The sequence below is a fragment of the Panthera leo genome, chromosome D2 (assembly GCF_018350215.1).
Source record: "Panthera leo isolate Ple1 chromosome D2, P.leo_Ple1_pat1.1, whole genome shotgun sequence".
NCBI classification, from domain to species: Eukaryota; Metazoa; Chordata; class Mammalia; order Carnivora; family Felidae; genus Panthera; species Panthera leo.
This window is the reverse complement of record NC_056689.1, coordinates 56,001,018-56,014,371: the sequence shown is the minus strand read 5'-3', so window position 1 is coordinate 56,014,371 and position 13,354 is coordinate 56,001,018. Positions and strand designations below refer to the sequence as shown.

Sequence of the window (13,354 nt, the reverse complement as noted above, 5' to 3'; positions counted from 1 at the left end):
CTGCTTCAGGCCACCAACCAAGCCCATGGTGGCCGGCTCCAGAGTGCATGCTCAAGGGGTTGTCTGGGCAGGTGATCCTGTGTACCAAGGAAGTGTCGGTGGGTGCTCGGAAGAATGCTTTTGCTCTGCTGGTGGAGATGGGCCATGCTTTCCTCCGATTTGGCCCAAACAAAGAAGGTAAGGCGTGGATGACCCAGGGCCGGGATGGGTGCTTGGCTCACGGGCCTCTGGGAGGCACCCCTCCAAACCACTGGCTGCGGACCCGGGCAGGCTGCTCCTCTCTGGCCAGAATCCCTTCCCTGAGGGGCCCGGCATGCAGCATGCAGAGTGCTCTGCCCGGATGTGATTATCCTTATCTCGCCTTCCAGAGGCCCTGCAACGCTACCTGGTCCTGGTGTACCCTGGCCTCGTGGGCGCTGTGACCATGGTCAGTTGCAGCATCCTGGCCCTGACCCACCTCCTGTTTGAGTTTAAAGGTGAATGCTGCTTCCTTGAAGGCCTGGGGAACCCTTGGGGTAGGAAGATGCCCAGAAGGTCAGGACAGGGTCACTACCAGAATGGGAGAGCTACCACCTTCCTTCCTCGGGGGAGGGAAGAAGAACCAAAAGCAAGCCTGGCTGCCTCTTGTCTCCTCCGCTGCCCGTGTCATCTTCCCTGCCCACCTGCATGCCACTGTCAGGGTGGATCGGAGGAGCTCGAGTCTCATGCCCAGGTGTCAGTCCTGGTTCCGCCTCTTACCAACCGTGCCAGACCTTGAGCAAGTTTATGAACCTTTTAGAACTTCCATTTCTTATCTCTAAAGTGGGGGGAAAAAACTACCTTCTCACAGGATGGCTATACTCTAGGGAGAGTGACTAGGACCGTGCTGGACACACAGAAGTCCCACAGATGTTAGCTCCTCTGCATGTGACCGGGCAGGGGTGTTGCGTCTGGATGGGGTTTTGGTGTCTCTGACGGTGGCCCTTTGGTGACCCCAGGTCTCATGGGAACCAACACAGTAGAGCAGCTGCTGGAGAATGTGTGCCTGCTCCTGGCTTCCCGTACCCGTGATGTGGTCAAATCGGCGCTGGGCTTCATCAAGGTGGCGGTAGTTGTCATGGATGTGGCACACCTGGCCAAGCATGTGCAGCTGGTGGTAAGTGGCCCCCTGGCCCCGGCGGGTGGCAACATGGCCTCTGGCCTGCCAGCATGGACCCATGAGCACTGAGGCCAGCAGGTTCCAAACATTTGTCTAGCTGTACGCTGTCTTGTCTCACAGAAGGTCATGCAGGAGCTCTGGAAAGGACCGGTAGGGTGATGCCCACCCGGTGGGGGTGAAGAAGGTGCATGGTGCCCAGGCTGCCTCTTGTGACCCCTCTTCCCCTCCACAGAAGCAAGGGCTCTGCGGGGCAAGGGTCTGTGGGCAGGGCCACCCTTTGTTTTACAGATGGAGAAACTGAGGCCAGAGATTTCCCCAGGTCACAGTGTTGGTGAGAGTGGTCCTGGGACCAGAACCCAAAGCTCAGGACTGACCCTCGGGGCTCTCCCCCCAGCAGGGCCACATCTTGCTTTCTTTTTCACCTCTTGCATTTTGACCTTCTGGGTTTGAGGAAGCTGCTCTAGACACCACTGCTGGGCTGCAGAAGGGCCTGAAGAGCCCTCAGCTGGGCACAGGGTGTGTCGCCTGCTGGGTCTGTCCTCCAGACTGTCTGCCTGCTACCTCCACCGTATCGGTTTTTCACTTCAGCTGGGTTGGGTCACATCAGACCTCTGGGTTCCTCTTGCCTTTTGTCTTCGTATCTGGGCTTGGGTCAAGGTCGCTTGCCTGTGCCCTCCCCTGCCTGCAGCCCAGCTGGGGACCAAAGATCCAAAGATGAGAAGCGATAGAGGAGTAGTCTGTCCTAGGGTTCCAAGAATTGATAAGAGCCTTCCTTTCCTTTCCTTTCCTTTCCTTTTTTTTTTTTTTTTTTTAATATTTATTTATTTTGGGAGAGAGGGAGAGAGAGAATCCCAACCAGGTTCTGTGCTGTCAGGGCAGAGGCCAAAGAAGGGCTTGATCCCACGAACCACAAGACAAGACCTGAGCTGAAATCAAGAGTCAGAGGCTTAACCTTAGACTGAGCCTCCCAGACACCTTTATAAAGGCCTTTTAAAGGATCGATGGGGCCCTGCGCCTCCAGCCCCATCTAGAGACACTGCAGATAGTGAGATCTGCCACCCACACATGGGCCCCAGCCAGGCCCGATGAAGGTGTGAGAATAGTCTGGCCCGAGACCAATGCAGGGCTCAAGAGAAACCTGGTGGTGTTAGGACAAAGTATGGGCCATGGAATTAGATAGACCTGGACCTGGACCTGGGCCGACTGCTGCCTCTGACCATGTAGCAGCCACTTAACTCTCTGTGCCTCAGTTTCTTCATCTGTAAGAAATGATGATAGTGTCTGCCTCATGGGGTTCTAAGGGTTAAGTGAGGTAATGCAGGTTAGGTGCCTGCCACTTTCAGAAGTCTCTAAAGCTGTAACCTTGGTAGGATGGTCGTGGATTGTCATGAAGGAGGGTTTAGGGGAAAGGTGGAGAGCTGCCCAGGTTGTGGAAACATGATTGGACCAAGGGGTGGCTGGGCTGCTCTGACCCTCACCCCTTAGCTGGGCCTTGTGGGTCCTGTGTACCTGGTCTGTACCGTAGTGAGAGGGCAGACAGGGTGGAGGGCACCCCCGAAACCTTGGTGCTCTGCCCGCCAGATGGAAGCCATTGGGAAGCTCTCGGACGACATGCGGCGGCACTTCCGCATGAAGCTTCGGAACCTGTTCACCAAGTTCATCCGCAAGTTTGGGTCTGTGCTCTGGATTGAGGGGGAGCAGGGGAGGAGTTGAGGGGCTTCCCATCCTAGCAGAGAGCCTGCAGAGAAGGAGCTGGGCTGGGGGACTGAGTCCCTTTCCTGTGGCTGGAAGGGCTGTGGCTGAACCCTCCTCTGGGTAGCACTCCCTGGCCAGTGCGCCTCACCAGCCCCTCATCCCTCAGGTTTGAGCTGGTAAAGGGGCTGCTGCCCGAGGAATACCACAAAGTCCTGGTAAACATTCGGAAAGCCGAGGCCCGAGCCAAGAGGCACCGTGCTCTGAACCAGGCTGCTGTGGAAGAGGAGGAGGAGGAAGGAGAGGAACCTGCCCAGGGCAAGGGTGACAGGTGAGGCCTGTGGTGCGGTCCTGGGGGTCCCAGGTCCTGGGGACCTGGTCTCCCTCGACCTGCAGCCTGCCCGGATCATGCCCAGACACCCCTGCCTCTCCTGGGAACACCCTGACTTGGGACTTCTCTGCACTTAGTATCGAGGAGATTTTGGCCGACTCGGAGGATGAGGATGCTGAGGAGGAGGAGGAAAGGGGCCAGGCCAAGGAGCGCCGGAAGCTGGCCCGACAGAGAAGCCAGGCGTGGCTGAAGGAGGGTGGCGGGGATGAGCCCCTCAACTTCCTGGACCCTAAGGTGGCCCAGCGAGTCCTAGGTAGGCAAAAAGTGGCTGGCACATGAGTCGAGAAAATATGCTTGCCTTGCCAAGGTCAGGGGTTAGGGTGATTTCCACAGAGCCCACTGGGCACCTCTCACCGCCATGTGTGCACATCAGTGCGCTGCAGACACCCATCTGGGGCACAGACCTGGGCTTGTTGGTTTGGATGGGGCTGTGGGTGGGTTAGTCTGGCCTTCTGCCTCCTCACTGCTCGACTCTGCCACACCAGCTACCCAGCCTGGGCCCGGCCGGGGCAAGAAGAAGGACCACGGCTTCAAGGTGAGTGCCGATGGCCGCCTGATCATCCGGGAGGAGGAGGACGATGCTGCCACGACCAAGATGGAGGAAGAGGAAGGCACTAAAGGTGGGACCACCATCCATTCTAGGGGCACAGCTGCTTCTGGAGTGGGCAGTGTTGCACTCACTCGGTCGTTCATTCACTCATTTGTTTATTTGCTCATTCATTCCGTGACCACTGGTTGGGGAAGTGTAGATAAATACAGATAACGAGGGGCTTGTATCTAAGACAACTTCCTCAAACATTTTGAATTTCTCAAACTTTTTTGACCACATTGAGAAAGCTTTACATTGCAATCTAGCCACCTATACGATACATACATAATTCAAACAGAACTTTCAAAACGCTGTACTTCCTCTTGACTGTGTGTGATGCACTTTTTTGGCCGCTATTCTGTATCTTTCCTTCTCCCTCTTCTCCTTTTCTTTTTTTCTTTCTTTCTTTCTTTCTTTCTTTCTTTTTTTTTTTTTTTGCAATATAAACTTCACTGAGACCATGAAGCTCATTTAGAGGTAGAGCCAGACTTAAGAGGTTTAGGGGTGGCAGCCCCCTTCCTGACTGCATGATCTCCTGTTGTCCAGGAGCCACTCTGGTGTGAAGTCTCCGAGTCCTGTTTAATTTTTCCTGCTTCCTCTCCCCCGTGTCATCTGTTAGATCAAAAAGCTTCAGTCTTTAAAATTGATCTGCCTTCCTCTTTTTTTTTTTTTTTGGTTCCCACTGCCATGATCCTTGGGCCCTTGACTCACTACAACCTCCTAACCAATATTCTCACTGCATCCCCTGCACCCAGCTTACCGGCTGTGTGACTGTGGACAATTATTAACCTCTCTGTGCCTTAATTTCCTCACGCCAAATGGGCTTAATACCAATACCTACTTCAGATGGTTGTAGATGAAATGGGTAGCCAGAACAGTCAAGTACATGCTTGGTGTAACGGTGACTACACTGTTTCCTGATCTGGTCACACCACTGTCCCCTCTCGCCACTTTGTACTTTCCAGGCTCTTGATCCCTTCTTGGCCCGTATGTCCTTGGTGCTAAGAACACCTCTTCCCCTCTTTCTGCCTCTCCACTTTTTTTTTTTTTCCTTAACGTTTATTTATTTTTGAAAGAGCACAAGTGGGGGAGGGGCAGAGAGAGAGAGGGAGACACAGAATCCGAAAGACTCCAGGCTCTGAGCTGTCAGCACAGAGCTCAACGTGGGGCTTGAACTCATGAACTGTGAGATCACAATCTGAGCCGAAGTCGGATACTTAACCAACTAAGCCACCCAGGCACCCCATCTGCCTCTCTGCTCTTAAGGATCCAGCCCAAGTGTTTTTATGTGGCCTTTCCTTGGCCCCCAGCTTTCCGGCCCTGTCACCCAGCGCTCCCAGCAAGCTTGGCCACTGCCCAGGCTGCGGCTCTTAGTCCCATGTTGTCTCGTGGTATTATTTACTAGTTGATTGACTTTGCTTGAGTTTGTCTTCCCTCCAACTGGTTTGTTTCTTACTTTTAAAAATACGTATACCGATAGCTTTTTAAAGAAATTGTGGTGGGGGCGCCTAGGTGGCTCAGTTGGTTAAGCGTCCGACTTCGGCTCAGGTCGTGATCTCACAGTTCGTGAGTTCGAGCCCCGTGTCGGGCTCTGTCCTGACAGCTCAGAGCCTGGAGCCTGTTTCCGATTCAGTGTCTCCCTCTCTCTCTGCTCCTCCCTGCTCACACACTGTCTCTCTCTCTCAAAAATAAATAAAGATTAAAAAAAATTTAAAAAAATAAAAAAATAAATTGTGGTGCAAAGTACACATAATGTAAAACTTACCACATTAACCACCTTTAAGCCTGCAGTGGACTAGTGGTAAGTACGTTTACATTGTTGTACAGCCAACCTCCGGATCTCTTTTTGCCTCTTAAACTGAAAGTCTCTACCCGTTAAAAGACAACTATTGCCCCCACCCCAGACCCTGACAACCATCATTCCAGAATCTGTCTGTAATAATTTGAATTTGAATTTGAATATGCATCTAGGTACCTCACGTAAATGAAATGATTTCAGTATTTGTCTGTGACTAGCGTGTTTTACTCAGCATAATATCTGCAAGATTCACCCATGTTGTAGCGTGTCTCAGAATTCCCTTTGTCTACGCAAGCACTTTGCCCATTTTTTTATTGAGATGTTTCTTTTGTGTTGTTGAGTTTGTGGGTGGTCTTTACGTAGTCTGCTAGTCTGTGTAATCCTTTATCTGTATGGTTTGAAAAACCATTCTCTCATGCATTCTGTAGAGTACATTTTCAGTCCGTTGATATGTCCCCTGATGCACAGAAGTTTTAAAATTTTGAGATAGTCTTTTTGATCTATTTTTATTTTGGTTGCCTGTGCATTTTCTTGATTCGTACTTCTTTGGCTCATCCCCACACAGAGCTCAGCATGTATAGCGAAAAAACAAAAAGGATTCTCAAGTAGGAAAATGAGGCTGTCCTCTTGGCCAAGCAGAATGTATGTGGGGCTGGGGTGCGCGTGACTCCCCAGGAAAACCAGGGCTTTCTTAGGGTCTTAAAAAAAGCTGTATTTGTCTCAGGAGTAGGAATACGACTTCCTTGAGGGGCTGTTGTCCCTGGGGCCTGGGATGAGAAAGATAAAGTTGCAGTCAGTGTTCAGGGGTCTTGTCTCCCACAGAAAGATGCAAGTTTTCTGGAGTTGTCAGCTCCGTCAGCCTGCTGAGCCAGGGGGAGGCAAGGTGAAATTTGCGTGGGCTTTGGGAAGTCAGGGGTGCTCCCTATGTGCTCACAGGACTTTCTTTTGGTTCCAGGGGAGGATGAAGAGATGGCTGACCTGATGGAAGACACGGGTGTCAGGAGTGTGAGTACTTCCTCTGATGGGGGTGCTGGGCCCTCAGGGCAAAGCCTTGGGCTGACAGCTCTCAGCCATCTCTCCCCCGCCCACCTCCCACCCACCCCCGCCTGCCCTGCTTCCTGAATGCACAGGAGCGCCTTGAAGCTGTGCATAACAGATGGTCCAGAGGATGTGGTGTGCATGTACAGGGCACAATGTAATGGCCGACTGCTCTGTGGGGCGTAGGAGGGGGCCCAAGGCACCTGATGCTTCCGTGTTGGTGGAGTTGTCCAGCTGAAGGAAGAGAGACAGAGCCCTGTGTGTCTCTACCGAGGGCATGTGCTGGGCAGGCTGCAAAGGCAACAGCTGGCCTATGTGTTCCAAGGGCAGGTTCCTGCAGGGAGCCGTTGAGGAGTGCCAAGGGGCCCGTGCATCATCTCACCTAATCCTCACAAGAGACGGAACTCTATCCCCATTTCCAGAGGAGGCTTATCCTGCCCAAGTTCACAGGGGTTGTTAGATGCAGATGGGATTTAAACCATGGCCTTCCAGCCTCCTGAGCCCAAGAATTTAACCTTGGTATCTCCCAGGGTGGAGTGCAGCTTCTCACCTGCCCCACCTGAACCAGCAGGGTGATGTGGGCCCAACCCCTCACCGTCCTTCCCAAGCCTAGTGAACAGCACTTCTGAGGGCATCTAGGAGCAACGTCTTTCCTCTGCGTCCTCTCGGGGCCTGGCCAGCCCATCCAGCCTTCCTGGGTGTCCCCATTGGAGGACAGCTGCATAGGCGGGGATACAAAATTAGCAGTGCAGATGCAGGTACTGGGGTCCCATTTCGGCGTCAGCCTAACCTTTCAAACTCAGCTCCTCACCTGTGAATCTTGTGGAATTACTGGGTTGGCTTGATGAGATTGGACACGGCAAGTGCACAAGTATAGTTCCTGATGATCTTTCCCCCAGTTACTGCTTTCGTGAATGTCCTATTCACAAATGCCCTATCCCTGGCCAAATGCCCATCTTCCCACCAGGGCCAAAGAGGTACCCGGTTATCAGAGCATTGCACCCACATAGAATTCCTGGGTGAAAATCAGACATAAAAGATCAGATAGTTATGGGGTCAGAGGGTAGCCGGGGGTCTGAGAGGCCTCTGATGCAGGAAGCCTCCTCTGAGTAGGAGCGTTGCACCAGCTAAGCTGAGGTCGGGGTTCCCAGACAGGTACTTGTTGCCCTGGGACAGGAGTTCTGTGTGAAGCAGGCAGATGAGATTGTGGTCACAGCCTGGGCTGGAACTTACTTCTGCACAGCCTAGTTGTGTGATCTTGGATAGTTCTTTACCCTCTCTCAGCCTTGGTGTTCCCATCTGAAAGTGGGGGATTGAGTGCTTGGCAGAGGACCTTTCCTGCTAGCATAGTTTGCAGTTGCTTTTACTATGAACATTAATGATGATCGTGTACCCTTGTTAATGAAATTTGTGCACCACGTTATAGAAGAAACATCAGAAGCTCAAGCATCAGAAAGAGGCTGACGATGAGGAGCTGGAGATGCCCCCTCAGTACCAAGGTGAGACTTCCACTCTTCCCTCTTGGGACACTGTGTTCCCTGTCCCCTGCATTAGACAGGGCAGTGGCAGGCAGAACCACAAGTTTGCATGGCATGGCCCGATTGTAGTGAAGTCAGCACCAACAAAGATTGGCTGATCTGTCTCCCAAGACTGGTGTGGGGGCTGAGAATGTTTGGGATGAAGAAGAGTCTGGGGGGATCTGTGCATGGAACCCCCAGCCCTTCTAGGGAGCCCCTGAGCCCCATCTCTGTCCCACCCACTTAGGCCTTCCGTGAGGCTTGCAGCCCACCCCTTGTTTTCCTGGGAGGTGTCTGTCTCTCTTGTCCAGCCCTGAGTCAGGCAAGGTTTGGGAGATCACTTCAGCCTGTGTTGAGGGTGGCAGCTGGGAGGGTCAGTGATGGGTCTGCCCAGGGGATTCCCCTATACATTTGTCTCTGGTCCCCTAAGCTGTTCCTTTTCCTGCAGCAGCTGCTAAAGACACCAGTGTGGCTGCCAAATGCCAGGGGAGGCCTCTGTTACTCACCTCTGCCTCCTTCCCCTGAGGGCAGCCCCTGTAGCAGAACCCTGCTATATATCTGGAGGTACAGGGGCTCCTGTAGAAAGTCCCCAATCCCAGGGGCTCCTGGGCGGCTCAGTCGGTTAAACATCCGACTCTTGATTTCAGCTCAGGTCGTGATCCCAGGGTCGTGGGATCGAGCCCTGTATCAGGCTCCGTGCTGAGTGTGGAGCCTGCTTGAGATTCTCTCTCCCTCTGCCCCTCTCCCCTGCTCACACGTCGTATGCACGCGTACTCTCAAAAATTAAAAAAAAAAGCACGGTCTCCATTCCCAGCAGCAGGTATGTTCTCAGAGCCTTAAGGCATCCTAACCCAGCTGGAGAGCTTCACGGCTCCCCACTCTGTGGCCCCATGGGCCAGGGCCTAGTTTACCTGCTCTGCTTTGAGGTGGTGTGGTGCAAAACCAGATGATGTGGAGGAGGCCTGGGTTCAAGACTGCCGGCTCTTAGCTCTGTGGCTAACTTGGCCCAGTCCTGCTGCTTCTCTGAGGTTCTAGTTTCTCATCTGTAAAAAAAAAAAAAAAGTGTTATTCATCTGGCTCATCTAAAAAGAGTCCTCCTGAGTCATCCGTGAGTGTATTGAAATCCGGACCGGAAATAACAAGTGACCTTGGAAGCACCTGGATTTCTGTAACCACAGTTTTCGTGTCTGTACAATGGGACAGGAGCTGCCTTTCTTTCCCAGTGTTGTTGTGAAGCCTGAATGAGATCAAGCTCGAAGTACCTCATTTTATAGACAAACTTAAAAGATCCAGAAATTAAGAGACTTGCTGAGGTTAGAGCTGGTAGTGGTAAATCAGGGAGTCGAACCTGGGTCTGTCTGACTTCAAAGCCTGTGTTCTTTTCTCCTAGGACAAACGGAACAGATTTAGCTTTGGAGACTGGGGTGGTTCATGTTAGTGGAGAAGGTGTATGTCCTCAGAGGTCATTGGTAGGTCTGTGTGGCTTCAGGTCAGCCTGAGGAGCCCACTGGTCTTAACTGTTAAGCCACTAGACAGTCCCTTCTTGAGGAAGGTCTTTGTCCTTGGTTGGTAGGGGACAGAGCCATTGCTAGCCTTGATTTCTCTGCTCCCTGGAGGCTCTGTAAAGACAAGGTACCCACTGCCTTCTCCCAGGAGGAAACTGCCCTGGCTTTGCCTGATTCATGGTCTCTGTGTTCCCCCTCTAGCCGGAGGCTCTGGTATCCATCGCCCTGTGGCCAAGAAGGCTATACCTGGGGCCGAATACAAGGCCAAGGTAAGAGCCATGGGTAGGGACAGAGCCTCTGGGAAAGGATGAGGGTAGCTGTGCCCATCACCCTTCTGGAGAGCCACCTTTGTGGAGCCAGACTCAGGCCACACCGAGGGGCACACTGAGGTCTTGTTAGCATTTAAAGTCCATGCCTTTGTTGGTTGGCATTCCTGAACTACAGGAGCCCTTTGGTGCCACCAGGGCACAGAGTGAAGGGGAGGACATGGGGTCTGTTAAGTCAGGGGCAGGGAGGAAGGGGAACCCTGTACTCCTAGTTGACTCTCTCTCTCTGGCTGAGCAGAAAGCAAAGGGTGACGTGAAGAAGAAAGGTCGGCTCGACCCCTACGCCTACATCCCCCTCAACAGAACCAAGCTCAACCGAAGGTACAGTATTGTGCGGGGTCTGGCTGGGGCAGTGGGGGTGGGGAGCTCAGTGCTCCAAAGAGGGGAGGGCCTTATTCTCAGTAAACTCTCAACTTAATTGCTCCAGTGTCTTCCAGGTTTTTTTAATTTTTGCTTTCTAATGTGCACCTTCATGTAGTTGGTGCCCACATGCGTTATTGACTTGAACTGCTCTTGTAAGTAGGACAGCACCTGTGCCCAGGCAGCACCCTTTCTCCCCAGTTCCCGCTAATGCTGGGGGAGCCATTGGTCAGCATTATGGGAAGAGAGACCACCTGTCTTCAGGGAGATGTGACCCTCTGTTCCTTGTTCCTGCAGGAAGAAGGTGAAGCTGCAGGGCCAGTTCAAAGGCCTGGTGAAAGCTGCCCAGCGAGGGTCCCAGGTGGGACACAAACTCCGCAGAAAGGATCATCGGCCCTAAAGCCTCGAGGCCCCCAGAGCTGCCCTGGGACCCAGTGTAAGGTCTCTCTGCAGCTTCCAAGCTGCTTTGACATCAGTTCCAGATACTGAAGGTTCTGGCAGAGCCTGGACTCGGAATGACTTGCTGGACAGGGCTTGGCTTCCAGAGAGGCACCCAGAATTTTGGAAGCTCCAAATAGGAGCCGCCCTTTAGAGATGTCCCTAAGGCCTGGAGATGGGAATGTGGCCTCGCTGCTTGTGAATCGGCCAATGAGGCAGCTGTGCTTTCTGCCCAGAGCAGCCATGCGCACCAGAGCAGACGGTTTCCTGTTTCTTCTAACCGCTTATAGCCACATGGCACTTAGCCTGGCTGTGGTCTGGGTGTGGAAGATTTGCTGTGATCAGATGTAGAATAAACATGGACTGCCATGCATTTTCCCTAGAAACACTGTGTTTTATCACCTGCCCCTCCATGGACAAGAACTGTGTCCAGTTACTGGCAGCAGTGGCTTGACCTCTTCTTTTCCAGTCCCAGCATCCAGTCTAAGGCATAGCAGGTAGCCCTAGGTCAGGCCTTAGAACTTGCCCACCTATGTCAGGAGGTTTCCCTGACTTCACTTACTGTCTCAGTCAGAAAGTGACATTTGGAGGGGCAGGAGGGGCAGTGAATGCTCTGGGGCTGGTCTGTAGAGACAGAATAGGAAGGAAGCAGAGGCTGCCCCAGGTTGCCCCTAGGCACAGGTTTCCTCGGCAGCTTTGTTCGTTGATTCACTGAAGTTCATTGGTTCACTGAGCCCCTCTGAGTGCCGAGTGCAGCCTGGTCACCCACCTCCCTGATCATCACATCCTGTTTTTCCCAGACAAATAGACAAGCTGTGGAAAGAGCAGCATGATTCTCACCATCCAGCTTTGTTGGTCTGGAGCATTGCTCCTGAGGTCACTTTATCGGCCATGGTACCCCTGTGTGTGCTTTCCCAACAGGCATCAAGAAGCAAGGAACCCCAGGGCTAGTCCCCCATCCCCAGTAGGAAGAATTGTCCCCTGGCATTTGATCCATAGTTTTTCTCATCTCAAATTCTCCCCATTTGACATGAGACACCCCACCCCCTCCAGCACACATGCTCAATAGTTTCCATTCTAGTTTCATGCCCTTGGCTCTGATAATGCTCCCAGGAGGCCCTGTGCACAGTTCCGTTCATCCTCCAAGGGAGCTCTAGTCTTGACTTGATCCATTGACCCCCAAATTCGAGCATTTCCTCCCACTGAATCTGGAACGAAGAAGTGGAGAGGAACCACACTTCACCCAGAGGTGGCGCTCTTTACATGCCTTGTTCACAAAGTCTGGGCCTGGAGAGCCAGGAAGGTGGTCTAACCTTAATCCCCATGGTTACTCTTATGGACAAATCAGGCCTATCCTAGCCCTTTCCTATTTCCTTTCTCAGGAAATTAGCCACATGCAGTAGGACACTCCATGAAGTAGGAGGAGCCGGTTGTGCTTACTATAGTATGCTTTCCAAGGACTTTTGTTTTCTTCCAAAGGTAGAGCTAGGGCAGGTGACCCAGAAAGACTGGTCTTGGTGATGTGGTGAATTCCATACTCTTTTGGAAGTAGACTTCGGATGCACATTACCTCGAAGCAGAGGCAAGAATTGATCTTTCCCAGAGACCTAAGGTGCTGGAAACATTTGTTGTGAAAGTCAGTGCTGCTTTTGTCCCCACAGTGGGGGTGATGAAGGAGAATCAGGAGTATTTATCAATGCAAGGCTCATTCAATTTCAGGACCACTAGAAAATCTGAGGGTCTCCACCAAGGTCCAGATGCACTACTTTAATTTTATTACGCTTTTGGCAGGTCAGAATCAGACTTATTCCAGCTTTCTTTTCTGGGGTCCACCTTCGATTCCTTCTCAGAAATGGGAGACAGAGCATGCCCTGCCTGGCCGCACTGAAACAGCCACCCTGGTGTTGGCTGAGGACGTGGGCAGTGTTGGGGATCTACAAAGGCGGTCCATTCATGGCCCCCATCCTGACGCCTCTGCACACAGGTGGGTCCGATCACACCAACCTCACCCCTTCCTGGGAAGTGCAGCTTCCTGGGATCGAGGCAGCTGGCCTGATGGTGGCTGTCATCTTACCTCCACTGTCTCATTTGCAAGCCCACCTCAGTCCACATGCTTCATCCTGTTTTCCGGCGTCGTTTGCAACATGTGAGAAAATTACCTCCGGTGTCCAAGTAGTCTCTGTTTTCTCTCTTCATTGTTGCTTACGTTCCATCACAGGGTAACTTAGGAAATTAGAAGGTATTCTCTACTTCACTATAAAAGTACTAAAGAATCACAGAGCATTTGGGAAAAAAAAACCAGACAAATAAAAGCAAGAGCTAGACTCCTTCCACCAAATTCTCACTGTTAATCTTTGTACATCTGACTCTGAAACAACACAGATTTGAATTGCATGGGTCCACTTACACATGGGTTGTTTTTGATAACTACAGCACAGTACTATAAATGTATTTTCTCTTCCTCATGATGTTATGAATGGTATTTCCTCTAGCCTTATTGTAAGAACACAGTATATAATATATATACCAAATATGTGTTATCGGTAAGGCTTCTGGTCAACA

General features: G+C 52.0%; 1 protein-coding gene across 1 annotated transcript in view; it reads left to right on the top strand.

Annotated features, from left to right (window-relative positions):
* The window catches only part of RRP12 (ribosomal RNA processing 12 homolog), a 29,799-nt gene extending 18,634 nt beyond the window's left edge, over positions 1 to 11,165 (top strand). The window contains exons 23-34 of the mRNA XM_042907984.1: positions 72 to 177; positions 369 to 476; positions 978 to 1,135; positions 2,720 to 2,811; positions 3,000 to 3,161; positions 3,299 to 3,474; positions 3,707 to 3,841; positions 6,564 to 6,613; positions 8,073 to 8,145; positions 9,870 to 9,937; positions 10,233 to 10,315; positions 10,652 to 11,165. Of these exons, the coding sequence (XP_042763918.1) occupies positions 72 to 177; positions 369 to 476; positions 978 to 1,135; positions 2,720 to 2,811; positions 3,000 to 3,161; positions 3,299 to 3,474; positions 3,707 to 3,841; positions 6,564 to 6,613; positions 8,073 to 8,145; positions 9,870 to 9,937; positions 10,233 to 10,315; positions 10,652 to 10,754 (1,314 nt within the window). The 3' untranslated portion in view covers positions 10,755 to 11,165. The remainder of the gene's footprint in view (positions 1 to 71; positions 178 to 368; positions 477 to 977; positions 1,136 to 2,719; positions 2,812 to 2,999; positions 3,162 to 3,298; positions 3,475 to 3,706; positions 3,842 to 6,563; positions 6,614 to 8,072; positions 8,146 to 9,869; positions 9,938 to 10,232; positions 10,316 to 10,651) is intronic.
* The last annotated feature ends 2,189 nt before the right edge of the window (positions 11,166 to 13,354 follow it).